Genomic DNA, 21,032 nt, shown 5'->3' on the forward strand with positions numbered 1-21,032 from the left:
TCGGGGGGCTGTTTGGGCCCTGCCAGCCCTCCCAGCCCCTCCAAGCCCTGCAGCTGGGGTTGGATCCTCGTGCACTCAGATTTGGGGTTTGGTCCCTCTGGGTTATGTGCTCTGCTAGGCCCCTCTGTTGGGATCTGCTCCCTCCCAGCTCCCTCTACTTGGGTCTGAGCTCCTCCCAGCCCCTTGATTTGAGGGCTCACGTGTTCCAGGGCCACGACATGTCACCCCAGCCTCTCGTTTTGGGCTCCGAGCTCCTTTCTTTGGAGCTTTGATCCCACCTCTCCCCTCCTTCCTGCCACTCCCAACATGGCGGCCCCCAGCAGCCGCGGCGCGCGAGGCCGGAAGTGCCTCTCCCAGCATGGCTCAGCGCCGCGCCACACCTATCATGGCGGCGGGGGGGCGGAGCTTAACCACCGGTCGGGCGCCGCGCCGGACGTGGCCGCCGGGGGCGGGCGGCGCTGGGCGGTGACGCGACCGCCGCGGCGGAACGGCGGGTCCGGCGGGAGGAGCCATGGCGCAGGCAGGAGAGCGGCCGGAGCTCGGCGCCACTCCCAACATGGCGGCGGCGCTGCCCCGGCTCTCCCTGCCGCTCCCGCGAGAAGGAGGGGTGAGTCCTCGCGAGAGCTCGGCGTGCGCGGCGGAGACATGGAGCCGGGCGGCGGCGGCGGCGCGGGGCCGCTCCCGGCCAACAACAAGGCCCGAGGCGGGGCGGCACCGCCCGGGAAGGGCCGCGATTTGGGCCGTCCTCCGCGGAAAGACTCCGAGGTCAGCGCCGCCAACGCCAAAGCCGGGCCCGGCTCCGCGGGGGGGCGGGCGGAGGCCTTCCCGGGAGGGGCGGGGCGTAAGCCGGGCCGGTTCCGGTCCCGCGCGGGTCGGTTCCGGTTCCGGTTCCGGTCGGTCCGGTTCTCCCCGCGCTGAGCCGCGCCGCGCCGCGCCTGGCCCGGTTCCGTAGCGACCCGTTCCTTTCTGTCCCTGGGAGCCGCGGTCGGGGTTGGCCGGGCCGCGCCGTGCCCCCATCCGGCCCGCAGCGCCCCGCTCCCCGCGGCTCCCGCCCTCCGTCCTCCCTGCGCCGTTCCGGGGCTCCCGGGGGCGGTGCCTGCAGCCAATGCGGCACCGGGGGTTGCCTTGGTAACGCCGGCGGTGCTGCGGGTGAATGTTTGGATTCCTAAAGGGAGGCCGCGGCCCTGGAGCTGCGGGAGGACCGGGCGGACGGCCGAGGGTCGGGCTTTCCTTGGGAAGCGAGCTGTAATTGAGCTGAATTCTTCTGCTCTCAGGGCTACTCGGAGTCCCCGGACCTGGAGTTTGAGTATGCAGACACCGATAAGTGGGCAGCAGAGCTGTCTGGTAAGGGGCTGGTCCTCGTGGGTCCATTGATCAGCCGTGATTCCTTTTCCCTGATGACGACTAAAGGAGTTCTGTTGCCTCCAGCGTCGCTTTGTTGTCTTTAAATACCTCGTTCGTGTTAGAAGAGATGCAGTACTGTACAGCGAGTGTTTCTTTGCCGTGTGCTGGCTGTACTTTTTGCACTTCCCTCGTCTGACATTGAGCAGCAGTTAACCTCTGTGGGTCGCAGCATTATCCGGCAGTGTGCTGATTCTCCTCTGCGTTCTTTTGGCAGAGCTGTACAGCTACACGGAGGGCCCGGAGTTCCTGCTCAACCGCAAGTGCTTTGAGGAGGACTTCAGGATCCATGGTGAGACCCTTCCCTCGGAGATGGGGGTCTCCTGGGGCACCCACGGGGCTGGATGTGCTGATGCTGCGTCAGACAGTTTGTGAAGGCAGCGATGGTGTTGGTGTGGTTTGTATTGGAGGTCTCGTTATGTACGTGGGCTGGCCCTGGAGCGCAGTTTGCCACATCCAGAGTGCTCAGCGTTTGCTGTGTTAGTGACTGAGAGGTTCCGTGGTGCCAGCATGGCTGTGCTGGAACATGCTGGCGGCAGCGTGAGCATCCAACTCATTTCCCATCAGCTGCCAGCACCGGTTTGGCTAGATGGGATTTGTCTGGTTGCGTGATGAGAGGCAGCAGACAGCCCTTCTGCCCCGATCCCACGTGCCTACATGCTGTTCCCAGGACGACCTTTCTTGCTGGGGCAGCCCCGTGTTCCATCGTACCAAATCCTTCTGAGCTTTTCACGTGATGTTTGTACCCGGAGCACGGGCAGAGGTGCTGCATGCCCTCAGCTTGGCTGCTTTGGCTTTGCAGTGCGGGACAAGAAATGGACAGAGCTGGACAAGAAGCAGCATCGCACCCACGCCATGCGGCTGCTGGACGGGCTGGAGGTCACAGCACGAGAGAAGAGGCTGAGGGTTGCCCGAGCAATCCTTTATGTTGCCCAAGGTACGTCCTGATGTTGGGCTGGAGGCCTTTGCCTTGCTGCTAAACGTGGGTAATAAATCTTGTATTTCACCTTGTGCGTCTGGAGCTAAACTATTGTCAGAGGAACTGGGCAGTTTGTAGGAGCGTGGTTCAAAGCTCAGCAGTCTGCAATGGATAGACTGGAGCTTCGCTGCCTGCAAGAAAGCAGTTCTGTCCTCTGCATCTGATCTCCTGCCTTAGCATTAAAGATATAATTCTCTGTCCCTCTGCAAAGCGTGCTGCTGCACAGGAGGGCTTTGGGATCCACTCAGGGTGTCGTTGCAGGCACGTTTGGAGAGTGTGGCTCTGAGGCTGAAGTGCAGGCCTGGATGAGGTACAACATCTTCCTGCTGCTGGAAGTGGGGACGTTCAACGCGCTGGTGGAGCTGCTGAACATGGAGATTGAGTGAGTGGTGGGGGCAGGTGCTTCAGGAGCTGCTCTGAAGCTCTGCTCTGGGCAAAGATTCCTCCAGTTGGTGGCAGCTGTGTTGTCCCCTGCCTTCTTTCTGCTCTATTCCCGTTCTGATTCCAGCAGCCACTTGAATGTCTTGCATTGTTGTGGGTGGATACGTATGACACACCAGATCTATGCAGCAGCTCTTCAAGAGCCGTGCTGTCTGGCAGCAAATGAAACAGCTGCGTTCCCCCTCTGGTTGACGGGGGACTTGTTGCAGTAGTGTTTACTCCAGGCTTTGATTCTGACACGTGCATTGCTTGTGGCAGAGTTAAAATGCCTCAGGAGCACCACTGAAGCTGTTTTCTCTCGGCAGTAACAGCGCGGCTTGCAGCAGTGCCGTGAGGAAGCCTGCTATCTCCCTGGCTGACAGCACGGACCTGAGGTATGGAGCAGGGCTCTGCAGGAGGAGATGCTGTGAGGGATTGAGGAGAGGGGAGACAAGAGTTTGTTGGCTTGCTTTTTTCCCCAGTGCACAAGCTCCGGTTCCCCACTGTGGAGAGGGTGGGTGGAGGTGGGCTGTGGTTGTGGCAGACCAAGCCTTCCCCCAGAGCATTGCATTGTAGCTCATCCCAGCCTCTGGTTTTCAGCCCAATCTTCTTTTCTGGGCAGGGTGCTGCTGAACATCATGTATCTGATCGTGGAGACGGTCCGGCAGGAGGCTGAGGGGGACAAGGCTGAGTGGAAGAGCATGCGACAGACCTTCCGAGCAGAGCTGGGTGAGGAGCCCAAGCTTGTGCAGGAGGGTGGGATGGAGGTTCTCAGGGCTGAAGAGGAAGTGGGGGAGGTGGGTTTTGGCTCTGGGCCTCGGGTAGAAGGGGCTGGCAGCTCAGGGTTGGTTTCTGCTAGTGCTGAAACTTGGAGCAGGTGAGGACAGGGAGCAGTGGAGCTGCCTGGGGTGAGATGAGGACCTCAGAGGTGGGGGTGAGAGCCTGCTGGGCTGTGGGAGGCACTGTCTGATGTGCAGCAGGGTGAGGAGAGCCTGATTGTCCCTGCTGTTTGGTTCCAGGAGCCCCTCTGTACAACAACGAGCCCTTCTCTGTCATGCTCTTTGGGATGGTGACCAAATTCTGCAGCGGCCACGCTCCACACTTCCCCATGAAGAAGGTGCTGCTTTTGCTCTGGAAGACTGTGCTGGTAAGGGAGAGGATGTGGGCTGGGCCAGTGTGTGTCTTGCAGTTCTACCTTTAGCAGAGGAACTGCTGCCCACTCACAGCTGCCTGTAATTGCTCCGTTCTCTAATTCCTGGCATTTATCTGTGTGTGAATAGAAACTTCCCAGATTTCACCCTGTAGGAAAGCATGATATATTGGTCTCTGGAGCTGGCTTCCAAGGAGGGAGCAAAGTAGATTCCCCAGTTGGGGTCCAAATTAGAAGATCCAGACACCTCCTTTGTGGATGCCTGACAGGAACATGGGGACAGACAGATCTTGTTTCACACCATGGGAAAGCATTTGGGACTCACAGAGAGAGGATCTGGGGAGAATCCCTTAGTGCCACGTGTGGAGGATTCCCACCTTCATGGCGCCGTTGTGTCCCTTGCAGTGCACCCTGGGGGGCTTTGAGGAGCTCCAGAGCATGAAGGCAGAGAAGAGGGAGGTCCTGGGCCTCCCACCACTCCCAGAGGACAGCATTAAAGTCATCCGCAACATGAGAGCTGCGTCCCCACCAGCGTCAGCATCTGACTTGATTGAGCAGCAGCAGAAACGAGGCCGGCGGGAGCACAAGGTGAGGGCAGAGCTGGGGACAGGGATGTGAACCAGGGGACAGATGGGTTCAGGATGTGATCTTGGAGCAGTCCGTACCTGGGGTATTCATCTGCATGGAACAGAACCCACCTTCCTGCCCTGCTCTCTCCAGGCCCTGATTAAGCAGGATAACCTCGATGCCTTCAACGAGAGGGACCCGTACAAAGCTGACGACTCCCGTGAGGAAGAGGAAGAAAATGATGATGACAACAGCTTGGAGGGAGAGACCTTCCCCCTCGAACGAGATGAGGTGATGCCTCCACCCACCCAGCATCCCCCCAGCGACCGCATCACCTGCCCCAAGGGGCTGCCCTGGGCGCCCAAAGTCCGGTGAGTCCAGAGGCTGAGCTGCAGGGAGAGGAAAACAGAGACTTTAACAGCGTACTGTGCTGAAGCAGAGGTGTTGGGAAGGTGGTGGAGATGGGTGGTTGGTCGGGTGATCGCTTTGGTGGCTGTTCTGTTGTCAAAGTGGGCTCAGCACCATCTCTCTGTCTGGCCACAGGGTTATTCTTGTGCCCTGTGCCTGGGAATTGGGCTGTATCACCGAATGATCGGTGTTGGAAGGGGCCTCTGGAGTTCAGTGGCTCCATCCCTGCTTAAGGCAGGGACACAGAGCCCAGCACCACGTCCAGGAGGCTTTTGAAGGAGAAAGGAGTCTTCACAGCCTCTCTGGGCAAGGTCGACAAGAAGATGTTATTTTTCCTCTTGTCTTTTTGCTGCAGAGAGAAGGACATTGAGATGTTCCTGGAGTCCAGTCGCAGCAAGTTCATTGGCTACACTCTGGGCAGGTGGGTGCCTGCAAAGCCAGGCTGGGCAGCTGCTCATTTCGGGGGAGTTGGGGAGGGGGCTGCAGCAGAGGCTGCTGCACTGGGGGCTGTCACACTTCTCCTCTGAGCGCTGGTCTCTGACCTACCCTTGGGAGCACTCAGCTTTGCTGCTGTCTGCACACAGCCCAACTTTTTCCCTTCTCTCCAGTGACACCAACACTGTGGTGGGTTTGCCCAGGCCCATCCACGAGAGCATCCGAACCCTGAAGCAGGTGAGTCTGCTGCTGAGTTCCTCCTCCTCTGCCTCCCTGTCTGTTAGTCACCACTGCAACAGGAATAACAGAGGCAGCCCCAAGCTGTGCTGTGTGGCATTAGTGGGGGCCTGTGGTGTGAATCCCCCTTCTCTCTGTTTGCAGCACAAGTACACATCGATCGCAGAGGTGCAGGTGCACATGGAGGATGAGTATTTACGCTCCCCACTCTCTGGGGTAAGTGTGCAGATGGGGACAGGATGGAGCTCCCAGGTGGAGCTGAGGATGCTTTGGCTGCTTTGAGCTGCTCTGCAGCTCACTGGGGAAGGAGGAAAGAGAGGGTTGGGTGTGCGAGGGGGCATTGGGCAGGAGCTGGAGGTATCCTCAGAGTGCTGGGGCTGAACCAGCTGGTATTTGCTCTTGGGATGAGGTTATCTGCTCTCTCCTGGCACCAGGGGGAAGAAGAAGTGGAGCAAGTCCCTGCTGAGATCCTGTACCAGGGCCTCCTGCCGAGCCTGCCGCAGTACATGGTGAGCAGTGCGGGCCCCCTGGGCTCTGCTCCATCCTCCTGAAGCTGATCTGGGGGTGCCTCACCCTGAGGTCTCCCTTCGCTGCTCTGTCCCTTTTCAGCCCCACTCACAGATTTTCTTCCCTCCCAACAAATACATCGCTTCCACCATCCTTTGCTGGGGAGAGTGGCCTGTGGTTGATTTCCCCTGTCCAATTTTCCATCTCTCCCTTTCTTCCAGATTGCTCTGCTGAAGATCCTCCTTGCTGCAGCCCCCACTTCCAAAGCCAAAACGGACTCCATCAACATCCTGGCAGACGTCTTGCCGGAGGAGATGCCGTGAGTGACCAAAGAGGCTGTCGGTGCTAATAGGAATGGAGGGGGGAGCTGGATGGAGCCAGGCTGGGTGGTGTAGGCTGGCTTTCTGCTAAGGTTTCTTGGGTGGTATGACCATCTTCAGCTTGGTGGTGTGCTGGGAAGCGTGCACTGCTCCAGGAACTGTCTGCAGGTGCCTGCTGGTAGCCCAGGGAATGGCAGAAATGCCTGCAGATGCCTCCAGGGTGAGGCTGGATGGGTACAGGCACTGCCCCAGGCCAAGCATCTCTCTGTGTGCCCCAGGACCACAGTGCTGCAGAGCATGAAGCTGGGGGTGGATGTCAATCGGCACAAGGAGATCATCGTCAAAGCCATTTCTGCCGTTTTGCTCCTCCTGCTCAAGCACTTCAAACTGAATCACATCTACCAGGTGAGCTGGGCCAGGGTCTGGCCAAGCTTTGGGGGTGGGCAGCACCCGGAATGGGTCTGCATTCACCCACCCATGTGGCTTTTCTCCCCAGTTTGAGTACATGGCCCAGCATCTGGTCTTCGCCAACTGCATCCCTCTCATCCTGAAGTTCTTCAACCAGAACATCATGTCCTACATCACTGCCAAGAACAGGTAGTGGAGGGGATTATGGGGAGAGGTTCCTGCTTGCTTTTCTCCCTCTACAATCCCCCCACCCCCGGCTGCAGGCAGACCCAGGCATGGGACTGCATTGCCCCTGCACAGGGTGGGGTCTGTGGGAGCAACGTGACACCCCTCTCCTCTCTCCAGCATTTCAGTCCTGGACTACCCGTACTGTGTGGTGCACGAGCTGCCGGAGCTGACAGCAGAGAGCCTGGTATGCTGCTCCCTTCTCTGCAGTCTCCCAGCACCCTGCAGTGCTTTCCAGGGGGTCTGGGGAGGCAGCAAGGCTCCAGCAGCCATCCCTGGCAGCCTCAGCACTGCTCGGTCCCCGGTGTCGCTGGTTGTTCTGTGGGTGCCCTTGGGTTGGTGGGTGTCTCCTGGCTGTGTGCTGCGCGGTGCTGCTTGGGGACTTTGGAGCAGCACAGCTTTTCAGCTCAGCATCCCCGCTCTCATGACTTGCTTCTGCCTCTCCTTTCCTGCAGGAGGCAGGAGACAACAACCAGTTCTGCTGGAGGAATCTGTTCTCCTGCATCAACCTGCTGCGCATCCTCAACAAGCTGACCAAGTGGAAGCACTCCCGCACTATGGTGAGGGCTGGGGGCCAGGCTGGGGCCTTGCACTGCACCCAGGCCTCACTGTGGAGTGGGAGAGCGCCGGGGGGGAGGAAGGGGGAGTGTGCATGCTGCACAGCAAGGTCTGTGTGCTGGAGGGGGCTGGCACTTGCAGCAGGGATGCCCTGCATCCATCTCGGCCGTGTCACCCCCCCATCCCCGGCTGTCCCCACAGATGCTGGTGGTGTTCAAGTCAGCACCCATCCTGAAGCGGGCACTGAAGGTGAAGCAGGCCATGATGCAGCTCTACGTGCTGAAGCTGCTCAAAGTGCAAACCAAATACCTGGGTCGGCAGTGGAGGAAGAGCAACATGAAGACCATGTCTGCCATCTACCAGAAAGTGCGGCACCGCCTGAACGATGACTGGGCTTATGGCAACGGTACGTCCTCTGCAGCCACCACAAAGTGCCCTGTCGCTTGCTGTCCTCGTGCCAGAGCTGTCCTGTCGTGCTGCTGCTCAGAGCCTGTGCAGCCCCAGTTCTGGGCTGTGGGGGGAGATGTGCGGTGCTGGCACTGCTGGTGTTGGAGCTGATGGCGACTGCTGGCCCTGTGCCTCCTCATGCTGCTTTGTGGGGGTTTGCCAGGTCTCATCGTGGGGGATTTGGTGGCCCAAAGAGCTCCGGCTGTCCTCTGATGCCCTCTTCTCTCCTCGCAGACCTGGATGCCCGACCATGGGACTTCCAGGCAGAGGAATGCGCCCTGCGTGCCAGCATTGAACGCTTCAACTCGCGCCGCTACGACCGGGCTCACAGCAACCCCGACTTTCTGCCTGTGGACAACTGCCTGCAGAGCGTGCTGGGCCAGCGAGTGGAGCTGCCCGAGGATTTCCAGGTCAACTACGACCTGTGGCTGGAGCGGGAGGTCTTCTCCAGGCCCATCTCCTGGGAGGAGCTGCTGCAGTGATGATGGCCTCGTGGGAATGCAGCAGGGGTTGTTTGGGGAGAGGTTGGAGGTTAGGGGGGCAAAGCCTCGGGTGCTGGGGGGGGGGCCGTGGGTGCCTGGCCTCCTGCAGCAGGGCTGGGAGGGATCTGAGAGTCCATCCAGCCCCTCTGCCTCCTTCCAGGCTGCGCCGTGCTTCACCCCATACAGGAGCCAGTGGGGCAGAGAGGGGTCCTTTGGTGCCGCTGTGGGTCGCTGGGTGCTGTGATAGGAACACCAAGGCTGTGTGCCCCCCCTGGGCAATGGAGGGGGGGTGGGAGTGCAGTGGTGGTGGGGCTGGAGGCTGCAGTGTTCCCTCACCCCGCTGGGTGGGGTGGATGAGCTGTACATATATAATATATATACATATATATATTCGTGATAGCCCTGAGCTGAGTGTGGTCCGCCTCTGTCTGCGTCCCTCCAGCCTCATGGCAGCAGCACGGGGGAAGAAATCAGGTTCCTAAAAGTGGGGTTTTATTGTTTATAAGGGAGCAAAATCTCTGTGGGTGGGAGGGGGCTGTGGAGCAGCATGGGTCTCCCCATGGGGCTGTGTTCCCTGTGGCCCAGTTTTTGGGGCTTTTGCACAGAAACTTTTGGGTTTGGGTGTTTTTTGACCCAAATGGAGCTGGTGGTGAAGGCTGGGCCCCTCCTGGGGGGTCCCCACTTTCCTTCTCTGACATCGGGATGCAGCAGAGCTGGGGGCAGAGTTGGGATCGATGTTTTGGTGTGGGTTTTTTGGCTGAGGTGCAGGGAAGCTCTGAGGGCTCCTTTAGCCTGGGGTGGGCATCGTGATAGGGTGGGCTGGCTCTGCCCCCAGCCTTTCCTCTACCCCCAGCGATCCCCCTCTCCCAGCACTCATTCCCCCCGCCTGCCCCAGCTGTCCATTGGGGTCTGGGCAGGACGGGTGCTGGGATGCTGTGTGCTCTGCAGCTGGGGTTTAGGAGTGATTTCCCCGCACCTCCGTGGTGCAGACGCTGGGCAAAGCCAACAGCCCCCTCTATCAGACCCCAGCTGCTCTGGGCTGAGCTCTGCTCCCCCCGTTCCCCCATTGAAGGGAGGGTCCTGATGCAGAGGGCCGGGCTGCAGCAATGTGGCAGATTGGGATGCAGGAGGGATGCGTGGACCACGCTGCCATGGGGGCTGTGTCCCATGCAGGGGTTACGTGGCCCAGCCCAGCAGGCTGCCCGGCTCCTTGGCTTTCATCCGCAGCGTCACCAGGGTGGGAGGTTTGTAGTCATTCTCCGATGGTGGTGGCTCGAACTGGGGGGCACTGAGGCTCGGGGGGTGAGGCCGTGCAGGGAGTAGATGCTGTTGATGCCGGGGGGGTGGACGGGAGAGGCAGGGATGCCCACAAAGCTGGTGATGTTGGTGTGAGTGTGGGGGTACGGAGACACGCACGGCGATGGGACGCTGTCGGGGGACACGAGGCAGGGCCCTGCAGGGCTGCCAGAACTCGGCCACAGGTTGTTCTGCAGCTGGAAGAAAGGAGCCAAGACCCCAGAGTGACGGTGGGCACTGCATCGATCATCCACACCCCACATCCTGAATCCCCCCCCATGCCCACAGCGTGCAACCAAGGGCTGCCTTTGCTTTCCTTCAGTTGGGTGGGGAGTGAATCCTGATGGGGATCTCCTTCCTGGCAGCACTGACTTGGGAGGTTTGTGGTGTGGGGACCCTCATGGAAGCCCCCAGCCTCATGTTCTGGTGCTGCTGCTGCCCCTGTGCCACGCAGCAGTCACGGGGAGGGGCGGGGGGGGCACAGAGCTGGTTGCTTTTAGGTTCTTTTTATGCTTTTTAGTGTTTGGTGGAAAAGAAAAAAGGCAGTTTTGCGGCAAAGTGAGGAGGTGAAGTGCTCTCTGCCTTGCTGGGGGGCGGTGTGACTGCAGAGCTTGGGGTCGAGCGTGGTGATGTGGGGTGCAACGGGGGGTTCTCACCTCCTGGATTTTCCCATAACGCTCCCGTTTCCTCCACTTGGCCCTTCGGTTCTGGAACCAGACCTGGGGGCAGAGGTGGGGGCTGAGGAATTGGGAACCCCTCTGCCTGTACCAGCAGGAAGAGCCCATGCAGGGCGGGTGCCAGGCCCGTGTTCTCTGCTTTCCTCCTTGGTTTTGGTATAGGGTGAGGCTCTTGGGGTTGGGATGACCCACCTGCTTGTCCCCTCTGTGCCTGGGACCCCCGTGTCAGGTCCTCCCCCAGAAAGGAGGACGTGGTATTGGGATGCACCCTTCCCCCCTTTTCCTGCCCTCCCCGTCGGGTGCCCCTCTGCTTTCCCATGCCCCGAGGTGGGCTCTTGCCCTACATTTTGGATGGGACAAAGGAAGAGCCATGCAACACCCCTGTGGCAACGGGGTGGGTTTGCCTTTCTGATCTCAGTCAGGGCCTTTCTGATCTCAGCATCCCCTCTTGAGGCAGAGGAAGGCATCCCTCCCCCTGGGCCCCCCAGCCCCATACCTGCACCCTGGCCTCGGTCAGGTCTGTGCGCAGTGCCAGCTGCTCGCGGGCGAACACGTCGGGGTAATGAGTCTTCTGGAAGACCTTTTCCAGCTCCTCCAGCTGGAAGGTGCTGAAGGTCGTCCTGTTCCTCCGCTTCTTGCTCTTGCTCCTACCCAGAGGAGGGGGCTCGGGGAGCAGGGGGCTGCCCAGGGGGGGGGATGCCAGCAGTGGGGCTTTGCAGGAGGGGCGGCAGGCAGCGGGCATTGCGTGGCACTCGGCCTTGCAGCCTTTCTCGATGCCTGGAGGGGAGAGGTGGGGGTTAGGGGAGCACGGAGCCCCTGGTCTCGCAGTGAGGGGATGAAGGCTGGGGTTTCTCATCACGCTGTGGGATGGTGGGGGTATGGGGGGTGAGAGCAGGGGAGGGGAGCACTGCAGGACCCCCGCTTGGTGCGCATCTCGGAGGCTGCCATCACGTCTCTCTGCAGCCCTGACTCTCAGGAATCCATTTGCAAACCCAAATCTTGTCCTCGTTGCTTCCGATGCAATCCCTTCCCTCCCCCTTCCTCCCCATGCAGCCCTGAGGATGGAGCCACAGCTCTAAACATGGGGGTTCCCTCCCCGCCCCCCCACTACTGCTGCGTGCTCCGGGGGACAAGTCCGTCCTGCTATTCTCAAGTACTGCCATCCCATCCCCACTGAAAGGTGCTCATCCCACAGAGGGGGGGGAGGGGGGGCACATGAGGATGGAACCGAGTGCTGTGGGTCACCCCGAGGGGCAGAACTCATAGAGGGAACCTGGGGGAGAGGGATGGACAGTGTGGGGAGCCCCGCTGTGCACACTTGGGGGCTTTCCCTATGGAGGAGCCCCCCCAGTTGCATTCCTTTGTGTCCCCTCCTTCCCCCCCCCCACCTCAGTAGAACCAACCCCAACACCCTGGGCTGGCAGCAGGTGGACATCAGGAGCCCCCGGGGGTCTCAGCCCCTGTGTGGGGCACAGCCCAGCCATCGGGGTTACTGAGGGGACCACCCTGGTGTCCCATCCCTGCACACCCCCACGAGGTTCTGAGCCCCCGACCCCCCCCCCCCCACCTCCAAGGTGGCATTTTCCAGACCTTCCCTTTGGATGATGATGATGGCTATTATTGTTATTATTATTATTTTGTCCTAATTGAGGCAATTTGGGGGTTAAGGCGCGCAGCCAAGAGCTGCGGGGCAGCTGCTTCGAATTAATGGCCCAATCTCATCTGGGGGCGGGGGGGCGGGGGGGCTGCTCCCCTATCCTCGGTACCGAGTGGTCTCTGTACCCCCAAAACACAGCCAAGGGCTGCGGGATCCCCAGCTTTGTGCTGAGCAATTGGAGGGCTGCGCCGTGCCGCTGCTGCTGGCGATGAGGGAACGTGGAGAGGGGTGAAGGCAAAAACCCAAATGCAGCAGCACGGGAAAGAGGGAAAAGGGGGATGAAGGAGAACCGTGGGCTGCACAAAGCGCTCTGAGCGGCGGCTTTGGGCCTTTCTGGGGGGTTTTGCCCTTTTCTGAAAGGGCTGCGATGGAAACTGATAAAAAAAAAAAAGGGCCCAAAAGGAGCAGGAAGGGAACGGGACAGCGGGGTGCAGCAGAACATGAACGGTTCAGAGAAGGGGACGGGGGGGAGAAAGGGACAACGTGGACACCCCAAACCCACCCCAAACGCCCCTGCCCCCAGCTGCGGAACAGCTGCACGATGACCGGGAGGAGAGGAGCGCCCGCGGGGACCGGGAGCGGAGGGCCGGGGCTGCGGGGCTCCCGGGGCCGGACGGAGGATGCGGGCAGCGGTAAGCGGCGCTCCCCCCCGGTGCCGTTGGGTTCCCGTTGCGCTCGGCCTGGTTGTTCGGTCTATTAGCGGTCGGACGGGGCCGGGGCGAAGCGGAGCCCTCGGGGCCTCCGACGGTGTTATCGGGGATGGAAGGAGCGAGGAGAGCTCGGGGAGATCGAGAAACGATGGGGAGAGTCCCGCTGGGGCGGATCCGGGCACCGGACCGATCCCCGCTCCCACCCGCGGCCGCGTTCCGTGCTCCTCTCGCATCGTCGGGAGCCCATCGGGTCGATCTCCGTGTCGCGACAGCGGGACGGCGTCGGTGATAGGGAGCACGGAGCGGAGGGAGAGCGGGGCAGCGAGGGGCAGGAGCGGATCGGGAAAGCAAAGCCTTAGGGTGCGACCTCGGCTCCCCCCGCCACCCCAATGCTCCCCCGGTACCTGCAGCCCCGTAGAAGGGTCTCCCGTGGAGGAGGGGGCCCGGGCCGGCGGCCCCCAGGCAGTGGGGCTCTGCCCTGTCCGGAGGTCGGCGGGGAGGGTCCCCGTGTGTGCTGGCTGCGAAGGGGCCGGAGGTGTGCGGAGGTCCTGGGGGGGCCCGGCGGGTCGGGGGGAAAGGAGAGCAGCCCCGTGCCTCCATGCTGCAGGTTGGAGGGAGCGGAGGGACGGCGGGGAGCGGGATTTTGTGTGGGGCCGGGGAGGAGAGGGGGGGTGGAATATGGGGTTGGAAGGGAGGGCTCGCCCAGCACCCCGCACACTCACACCCACTCCCACCCCAACCCACTTCCACCGCCTCGGTCACGTGCGTCCTTCCACCCACAGCGTTAACCCTCTGTTCCGCTGCCCCCCAGTCCCACTGCAGCCCCCTGTGCCCCCCCCTGGGTGAGCGGGGTCGGCCAGGAGCAGAAATCCATCCCTCCCAGGACAGTGGCTGCGGGCTCTGGGCCTCCCCTCTGCGATCCCTGAGCAGCAGGAAACGCCCAGGGCCCTTCCTCGACACAGAGCTTCGACCCCAGGCCCTCCAGATCCCGGAGATGGGAGGAACTTTCCCCGTTCCCTGCATCTTCCACAGCCCCTCTGTGTCCCTTCCCCTCCCCATGCTGCTCGAGGCTGCCTGCGGCCTTTCCTTCCCCAGCACTGGGGCTGAGGTCTGGGCACATCAGTTTGGAGACGGTGCTGATCCCATGATGTGGGACTGCCAGACTCACATCTCCACGCCTGGCGGAGCTCCTCTATCCCTGCTGCAACCAGAGCTCATCGGATCTCATCCCTGCCTTCTCACCCCTCCGCCCTCGGTGGTGTCAGAGCCGCTCAGGCTGTTTGGGTTTGAAGGGGCACGGCTTTGATAGGGTTTGTGGCTGGGGTGGGGGTCAGATTTGGTGATTTGAAGGCTGAGAGTCACACGGGGGCTGATCAGAGCCAAAGAGAGAGGGCTGGGGGTCCCCGCATTGCAACCGTGCTCTGTGCCACGATTTGCTGCTCCCCCATCTGGGCAGCACAGAGCTTTGGGTGGATTTGGGGCACTGCTCTGTGCCGTGGGTCGGGGCTGAAGGATGGGGGGCTGAGCTGTGTCAAAGCAGCAAAGTGTGTGCAGAAGGACCTGGGGGGGTGGTAAGGAACAGAATAGCAGTTGCAGCATGCTGGTGCCTTTACGGGAAGGATCGGGGCAGTCCGGGTGTGCTTTGCTGCCTGAAATCAACAGCAGCTCCTGATAAAAGCACTCGGCTGGAAAGGGAGGGGAGCACAGCCGGGCTGTGGGGCCGCAGATCTGTGGGGCTGCAGGGCTGTGCTTTGGCTGCAGCTCATTTTGCAGTGCCCACCCTCAGTTCTCCCCCCACAGCTGCCCAACACTTTCCCTCTTCTGCTGGGGTCTCCCATCGGGCTGTCCCTTCTCACTGTGAGTTATTGCAGAGCGGGGACTGTGAGCCCTGCTGCTGTCCCCCACGCATGCCGTGTCACCCCGTGTCACCGAATGCTGGGAAGGGGGATTGGTTTCAGTGCCCCCCTCCCAGTTTTGCTGGTGGGATGTGGGATGCTCGCTGTGCCAGCACGTTCTGGTTTCGGTTTCAGTCTCACTGGCGGGGGGGGGATGTCCCTGTCCGTGTCCCATTGGTTCTCCATGTTGTCTCCCAGCTCAAACCCGTGGGCACGGCGCAGTGCCACCAAACTCAGCAATCCCCACCATATGGGAACGGGTTCCGACCCCCCCAGTCTGCTGGATTTGGGGTCTCTGGAGCCCGGCAGTGGGATCCCACTCCTTTCTTCCCAAGCTCAGCCCTCCTCACAGCCCTCACATAACACCAAGGAACCCCTCTGCCTTCCTCTGCCCGGCGTCCCGTTGAACATCGTGCTGAAATGGAGGCAGATCCCCTCAATCCAACCCCATCACACATTTGCACACTCAGATCACAAGCACTGACCGCGTGTGTCTGTGCACAGGGACGGCACAGCCCGAAGTTGTGCAGCGCTCACCGACACACGGATGGGAGCTCTGGGACTGCAGGACAGACGGACACACAGCGACTGCAGGGATCGGGGCCGGGCACAGCTTGGGGGTTGCAAAGCATTGGGGTTTGGGGGTTGCTTTGGCATTGCTGTGGTGCCAATGAGCCCAAGGCAAAACCCGAGGTGGATGCGAAACCCAACACGGACACAAAACCCAACGCGGACACAAAACCCAACGCGGACACAAAACCCAACACAGACACAAAACCCAACACGGACACAAAACCCAACACGGACACAAAACCCAACAACATCTCGGGTTCGGTTGCAAAAATCCACAAACTGTTTATTTTTTCTTGAATTTTTGCATCCAGCGAATGGGAAAAAAAAGCAACATTGCAGTTTGCAGTGGCCTTTTTTTTGGGTGGGGGGGGAGGGGGGGGATGTGAATCAGATCCGTCCCGTTGGGAGCACTGAGCGCTCTGCATGCAGCATCCAGGCTGTGTTTTGCAAGCGGGGTGTGGGGGGGTCACAATGGGGCTCCTCACCTCCTCTTTTTGCTCGGCAATGGGGTCACTGCGAGCTCCATTTCACCACCCCCCCCCCCGTCTCCCTCCCCCGTCCCGGCAGAGCTTTGTGATGCAAAGAAGCAGAGATCCGTTGTGCAGCCCGAGGTCGGGGGTTTGAACGGCGCTGTTCCGACGAGGTCCAAAAAGGAAAGGAAATAATTAAAAAGAATAACTGCAGAAAGCAAAATAAAATAGTAAAAAATAACGATAATAAAATAATAATAATAATAATAATAAAAAAAAGCCCAAAGGAAGGCTGGAAAAGTGCCCCCCATGGGAGGTCTGTGGGTGCAAATGCCCTCGGGGGCTGCTCCCAATGCACCCCCACGCTGTGCCCCACCGTCACACGGAGCCACTGCGCGGGGTGCAGCCCCCCCCCCCACCCCTTACCCCAAGGAAAACCCCAAACCCGACCAAAGCCCTTCCCATCCCCATGGGACGGACAGACGGATGCGTCCCATCCCCTAACGAAGCACTTCCAGGATGCACAAAGTGATACGTACCGGGATGGATGGACGGATGGACAGGCGGATGGACGAAGCCCTGTGCCATAAATCAGAGCAGCAGTGCTCCCCACACCACAGCCCCAGTGAGAGATGCTCTGCAGATCCCAGCGCTGCTGCTGCGCTGATCCCAATGAATCTGGGAGTCATCGTTTGCGATGGAAAGCCAGAAAAGCACCAGAAAGCATTTTCTTCCCTTAAAATGTAAGCTGAATATTTATTGCTGGGAAAGGAGAAGTCTGCAGCAAATGCAAAGAGTCGCCGGGGCTGATGGGCAGCTCCACAGGAATGAGGGGGGAAACTTTGTGGGGAGAAAGGAGAGGGAAAAATCAGCAGCTGCGTCCCAAAAGGACGGAGAAATCTCAGCGCTGCCTTCTGGTTTGTGTTTAGCCCTTGGAAATGGTTTCCCCCCCCCCAAGCCTCCTCCTTCCTCGGGGGGATGATGGATGCTGTGAAGTGGCCGACACCTGAAAGCAATCGGGGTTTGGTGGTGGCTGGGGGGGAGGAGGCGGCCGTCCCTGGGGGCTCCATGGGGCACCGCTGTATGACATTACTGCTATGGGGTGTGCTGTGGGATGGAGGGAGGGATGGAGGGATGGATGGAGGGATGGATGGAGGGATGGATGGATGGAGGGATGGAGGGATGGAGGGATGGATGGGTGGATGGATGGATGGATGGATGGATGGATGGAGGGATGGAGGGATGGAGGGAGGGATGGAGGGATGGATGGATGGAGGGATGGAGGGATGGAGGGATGGAGGGAGGGATGGAGGGATGGAGGGATGGATGGATGGATGGATGGAGGGATGGACGGATGGAGGGATGGATGGGTGGATGGATGGATGGATGGATGGATGGATGGATGGAGGGATGGAGGGATGGAGGGAGGGATGGAGGGATGGATGGATGGAGGGATGGAGGGATGGAGGGATGGAGGGAGGGATGGAGGGATGGAGGGATGGATGGATGGATGGATGGAGGGATGGATGGATGGAGGGATGGATGGAGGGATGGATGGAGGGATGGAGGGATGGATGGATGGAGGGAGGGAGGGAGGGATGGAGGGATGGATGGATGGATGGATGGAGGGATGGAGGGATGGAGGGAGGGATGGAGGGATGGATGGATGGATGGATGGATGGAGGGATGGAGGGATGGAGGGAGGGATGGAGGGATGGATGGATGGATGGATGGATGGATGGATGGAGGGATGGAGGGATGGAGGGAGGGATGGAGGGATGGATGGATGGATGGATGGATGGATGGATGGATGGATGGATGGAGGGATGGAGGGATGGATGGATGGATGGATGGAGGGATGGAGGGAGGGATGGAGGGAGGGATGGAGGGATGGATGGATGGAGGGATGGAGGGATGGAGGGATGGAGGGATGGATGGATGGAGGGATGGAGGGAGGGATGGAGGGAGGGATGGATGGAGGGATGGAGGGATGGAGGGATGGATGGATGGATGGAGGGATGGAGGGAGGGATGGAGGGAGGGATGGATGGATGTGCTGCATAAAGGCGGTCTCTGCAGTTGGTGTGGGGTCAAACGTTCCCCTTTCCAATGGGGAAACTGAGGCACGGCACCGCAGTGTTGGATGTTTGCCACATGGAGGGTTGGGGATGCCCAGTGGTTCTGTGGTACGTGGGTGATGCTCAGTTGGCCCTAAGGAGCAGCAGAGGGTCCCATCTTCGTGCTGATGCCCCACGGGACCATGGTGGCGGTGCTCGGGATGTTCTCCTCACCCTGAGTTCACAGAGCTCCCATGATCAAAGTGTTCACGTCAGGGCGGGCTGGCAGTAATCCTGTACCTGTCAGCATGAATGAAAGGTGACGACGCTGTGAGGGCTGTAGGGAAAACCAGATGGGCCACCTGGGGCTTCTTGTGCCCGGCACCACTGAGCTGCCGGTGTGGGGCTGCTGGCGGTGGGGGGGGATGGATGGAGGGATGGATGGATGGAGAGAGATGGGTGGAGGGATGGAGGGATGGGTGGATGGATGGACTTGTGGATGGAAGGAAGGATGGATGGAGGGATGGGTGGATGGATAGATGGGTAGGTGGAGGGATGGACTGACAGGTGGAAAGAGGATGACTGAGATCTGAGAAGGAGGCAGCTGAGTCCAGCAATGTTGATGCTTTTCTGCCAGCGGAGGTTGCTTCTGGCCCCCAGTTATTTGGACGCCCTTGGCTGTGGAGGAGCGCATCTCCCAGTGCCAGGACTGCACTTAAGCTCAGGAGACCTCAGTCATGTGAATCAAACACTGCTTCTGACCTTCTCCACGGGTTCTGTGCAGAGCTCTGGAAGCCAACACGTGCCCTCCTGTGAGTCCACGGTGCAAACCAAACCAAACCCAGAGGTGCTGGAAAGGACACGGAGCTGAGTGGCCACCACCAGTGGGGCCAACCCAGAGGCTGCAGTGCCCAAACAATATCCCCTGAATTTCCCTACAGATGGGGCCGAGGGCTGCGCTGGGGTGGTGGAAGGATGGCTGAAAGTCTGGGAATAGGGCAGAGCTGCTGTTTGCAGGGTTTCTTCCCACCTCCTGCCATCAGTGCCTCATCTCCGGCCCCGCTGCTCCCCGCTCCGTGTCCCTGCTGTGACCCCCCTGCCCGACCCGTGCAGTGAAAGGTTGCCTTTGGCTCGGGCAGCTCTGATAAGGAGAACCAGAAACAGTTTTGACCTTTCAACCGCAAATCTCCGCGTGAGGAGCCGCAAGCTGTTCCCTATCTCAAAGTATCCCTTGTGTTAGGAAACACAGCCGTGCCGTTGGACTCCGAGGTGCTTTCAGCCCCAGAGCTCTCAGGCACCCAAGGGTGGCTCAGCTGGGTGCTGCTGGAGGAATCCCTGCTGGGAACCCAGGCAGTTGTAGGGCGCTGAGTTGGGTCCTTGTTTGGAGCACTGCTCACCCTCTCCCTCCTTCCAGTCCCCATCCTTGCTCGTTTTCTCAGCCCAATAATGGAGGTGAGCGTTGCTCTCCACGCTGCTACAGGAAGGTGATGGCTGGAGGTGTTGGAGCTCATTAATTGCTCTGAGCAAGCTAATTGGCACAAGCACAGCAGCAGGAGACGTGGCGGCACTGAGGCTGGCAGAGCTGCTTGGCTTCCAGGACTTGAGCTCTCCCTGCCTGGGGGTTTCCCAGCAGTTTCCCAGCACTCCCCCCATTTCATGCTCCCCACCACCAGACCCACATGCTGGGGAGCCTGAGCACCCCACAGAACCCGGACCCAAACAGCAGCAGGCTCCCTTCACTTCCTCTGATATTAAACCTACGTTTCCCTGCTGTTGGTTAACCCCACTAATGGGGTCTGAGCCGGTTCAAAGCCTTGGGAGCAGCAGGGGGGAGGCTCTGAGCCATAAGTGCAGGCGACCCCTGCCAAATTGGAGTAAAAGATGTCTTCCTCCCACTCCTGAAATAACCCACAGCATTTTCAGATTAAACCTCTGAGCTCAGAGTGGTTGGGGAGGAAGAAACCATCGGGATCAGCCCCTCCTCAGCCCCCTTCCCCTGCTAAGAATGGCCCTGGAGCTGTGGAGAGGACACTCCGTGCTGCGTGAGATTTGGAGACCTGGGATCATAGAATTCCAGGTAATGGGAGGAAGTGAATGTTTTACGGGACGGGGCCATGGGAACAATTATCAGCAGGTCTCACCCCCACGTTCCTCATTCAGCAGTGCGGTGAAACAGCAGAACTGGGCCAGCAGAATGGGGGCAGGAGAGGAAGTTTGGGGCGTAGCGCCGGGCAGAGCGGGGCACAGAGCTCAGCAGGATGCAGCTCCTGGAGGCACAGGGACTGATGGTGTTAATGGGGCCCACCTGGCGCCCAGGGCTCAAAGAACTGAGTGCAGTGCCCTCACCCTGAGCTCGGCACTCATTCCCCTGGCGTTAACCCCATTTCCTCTGCACGTGGAGCAGTGGTGGCTGTTAGCGGGGCTGTCGGCACAGGGGGGGCTGCAGCGTGCCCCTATTCCTGCCTGTGTGCCTTACAGCAATCCCACTGACTCCTTCCATCCAGCCCCTGGGACACACAGATCCCATAGAGGAGGCGATGTTGAAAGGTTGAAACCTTTCCATTCATCCCAGCAGGGACACCGCCGAGCTTTGAGAGCACACGGAGAGCTCTGCCCACCACTGATTTATTGTGGGAAGCTGCAGGGCGCTCTCAGCCCAGAGCAGCAGCAGGAACATCCTCTGTGAATGGCAGCAGAGCAAGAAGGGCGTTTGCTATGGGGAGAAAAACGCATCCCAGAGGCGCAGGAGCAGCGCACAGCCCTTCCTCCCCCAATTTCCGACGTCCCAGACCCGATGTGAGGTGATGCCCATCTCCAGGATCCCGACGCTGCTGCCGGCTCTGTCTCCACGCAGCAGTGCGCGGGGACACCCGGAGACAGAGCCGTGTTTGTTGTTTTAAGAAATACGGAGCAGACGGGGATGCTCTTCTCCTCCTCCTCCTCTTCCTCCGAGGGATCGGATCCACCCTGAGCAGCTCCCAGTCGCTGCGCCGTCCCGACGCGGGGTGACCGACAGCTCCCGGCTCCTTTTCCCCGCAGCAGTGCGGGTTCTCGGGGTCTCCCACCAGCCCCAATTTCCTGCAGCCCCCTCTGAGTCCTTCTGACTGTGGAAATCCGACGCCCCGTCGGCAGGAAGGGCTGCGGAGGGCCGTGCAGACGCAGCTGAAGCTGAAGCAGATCCCACCGCTTTCCCTCTCTGCCCCAGAGGCGAATG

The 21,032-nt window shown here is 60.2% G+C and overlaps 2 protein-coding genes across 3 annotated transcripts; one reads left to right on the plus strand and one right to left on the minus strand.

The window, feature by feature from the left end:
* The first annotated feature begins 419 nt into the window (after positions 1-419).
* STRIP1 (striatin interacting protein 1) lies at positions 420-8,950 on the plus strand. Of its 2 annotated transcripts, none has more exons than XM_085210272.1 (21): positions 420-607; positions 1,275-1,344; positions 1,619-1,693; positions 2,204-2,338; positions 2,642-2,762; positions 3,127-3,195; positions 3,423-3,529; positions 3,820-3,947; positions 4,356-4,538; positions 4,671-4,888; positions 5,281-5,346; positions 5,534-5,597; positions 5,742-5,813; positions 6,032-6,106; positions 6,326-6,423; positions 6,703-6,829; positions 6,921-7,021; positions 7,178-7,244; positions 7,513-7,617; positions 7,817-8,021; positions 8,297-8,950. In XM_085210272.1, the coding sequence occupies exons 1-21, from the start codon at positions 512-514 to the stop codon at positions 8,542-8,544; spliced, it is 2,430 nt and encodes an 809-aa protein (XP_085066398.1). In that variant the 5' UTR covers positions 420-511; the 3' UTR covers positions 8,545-8,950. The 2 variants fall into 2 exon arrangements, with proteins under 2 accessions (XP_085066398.1, XP_085066397.1); XM_085210271.1 differs by lacking the exon at positions 420-607 and adding an exon at positions 614-765.
* A 770-nt stretch (positions 8,951-9,720) lies between these two features.
* ALX3 (ALX homeobox 3) lies at positions 9,721-13,424 on the minus strand. The gene is given in 5 exon segments (XM_085210276.1): positions 9,721-9,846; positions 9,849-10,037; positions 10,497-10,559; positions 11,014-11,294; positions 13,229-13,424. Coding segments are annotated over 5 exon segments (855 nt in total).
* Between the last annotated feature and the right edge of the window lie 7,608 nt (positions 13,425-21,032).

Source organism: Meleagris gallopavo, chromosome 28, assembly GCF_905368555.1.
Source record: "Meleagris gallopavo chromosome 28, MGAL_WU_HG_1.1, whole genome shotgun sequence".
In the NCBI taxonomy this organism is placed as follows: domain Eukaryota; kingdom Metazoa; phylum Chordata; class Aves; order Galliformes; family Phasianidae; genus Meleagris; species Meleagris gallopavo.

Coding starts and splice junctions, on each gene's coding strand:
- STRIP1 (XM_085210271.1), top strand. CDS start 646: ATGGAGCCGGGCGGCGGCGGCGGCGCGGGGCCGCTCCCGGCCAACAAC. Junction 2,763..3,126: donor CTGCTGAACATGGAGATTGA/GTGAGTGGTGGG, acceptor TTCTCTCGGCAG/TAACAGCGCGGCTTGCAGCA. Junction 7,618..7,816: donor GGAAGCACTCCCGCACTATG/GTGAGGGCTGGG, acceptor CTGTCCCCACAG/ATGCTGGTGGTGTTCAAGTC.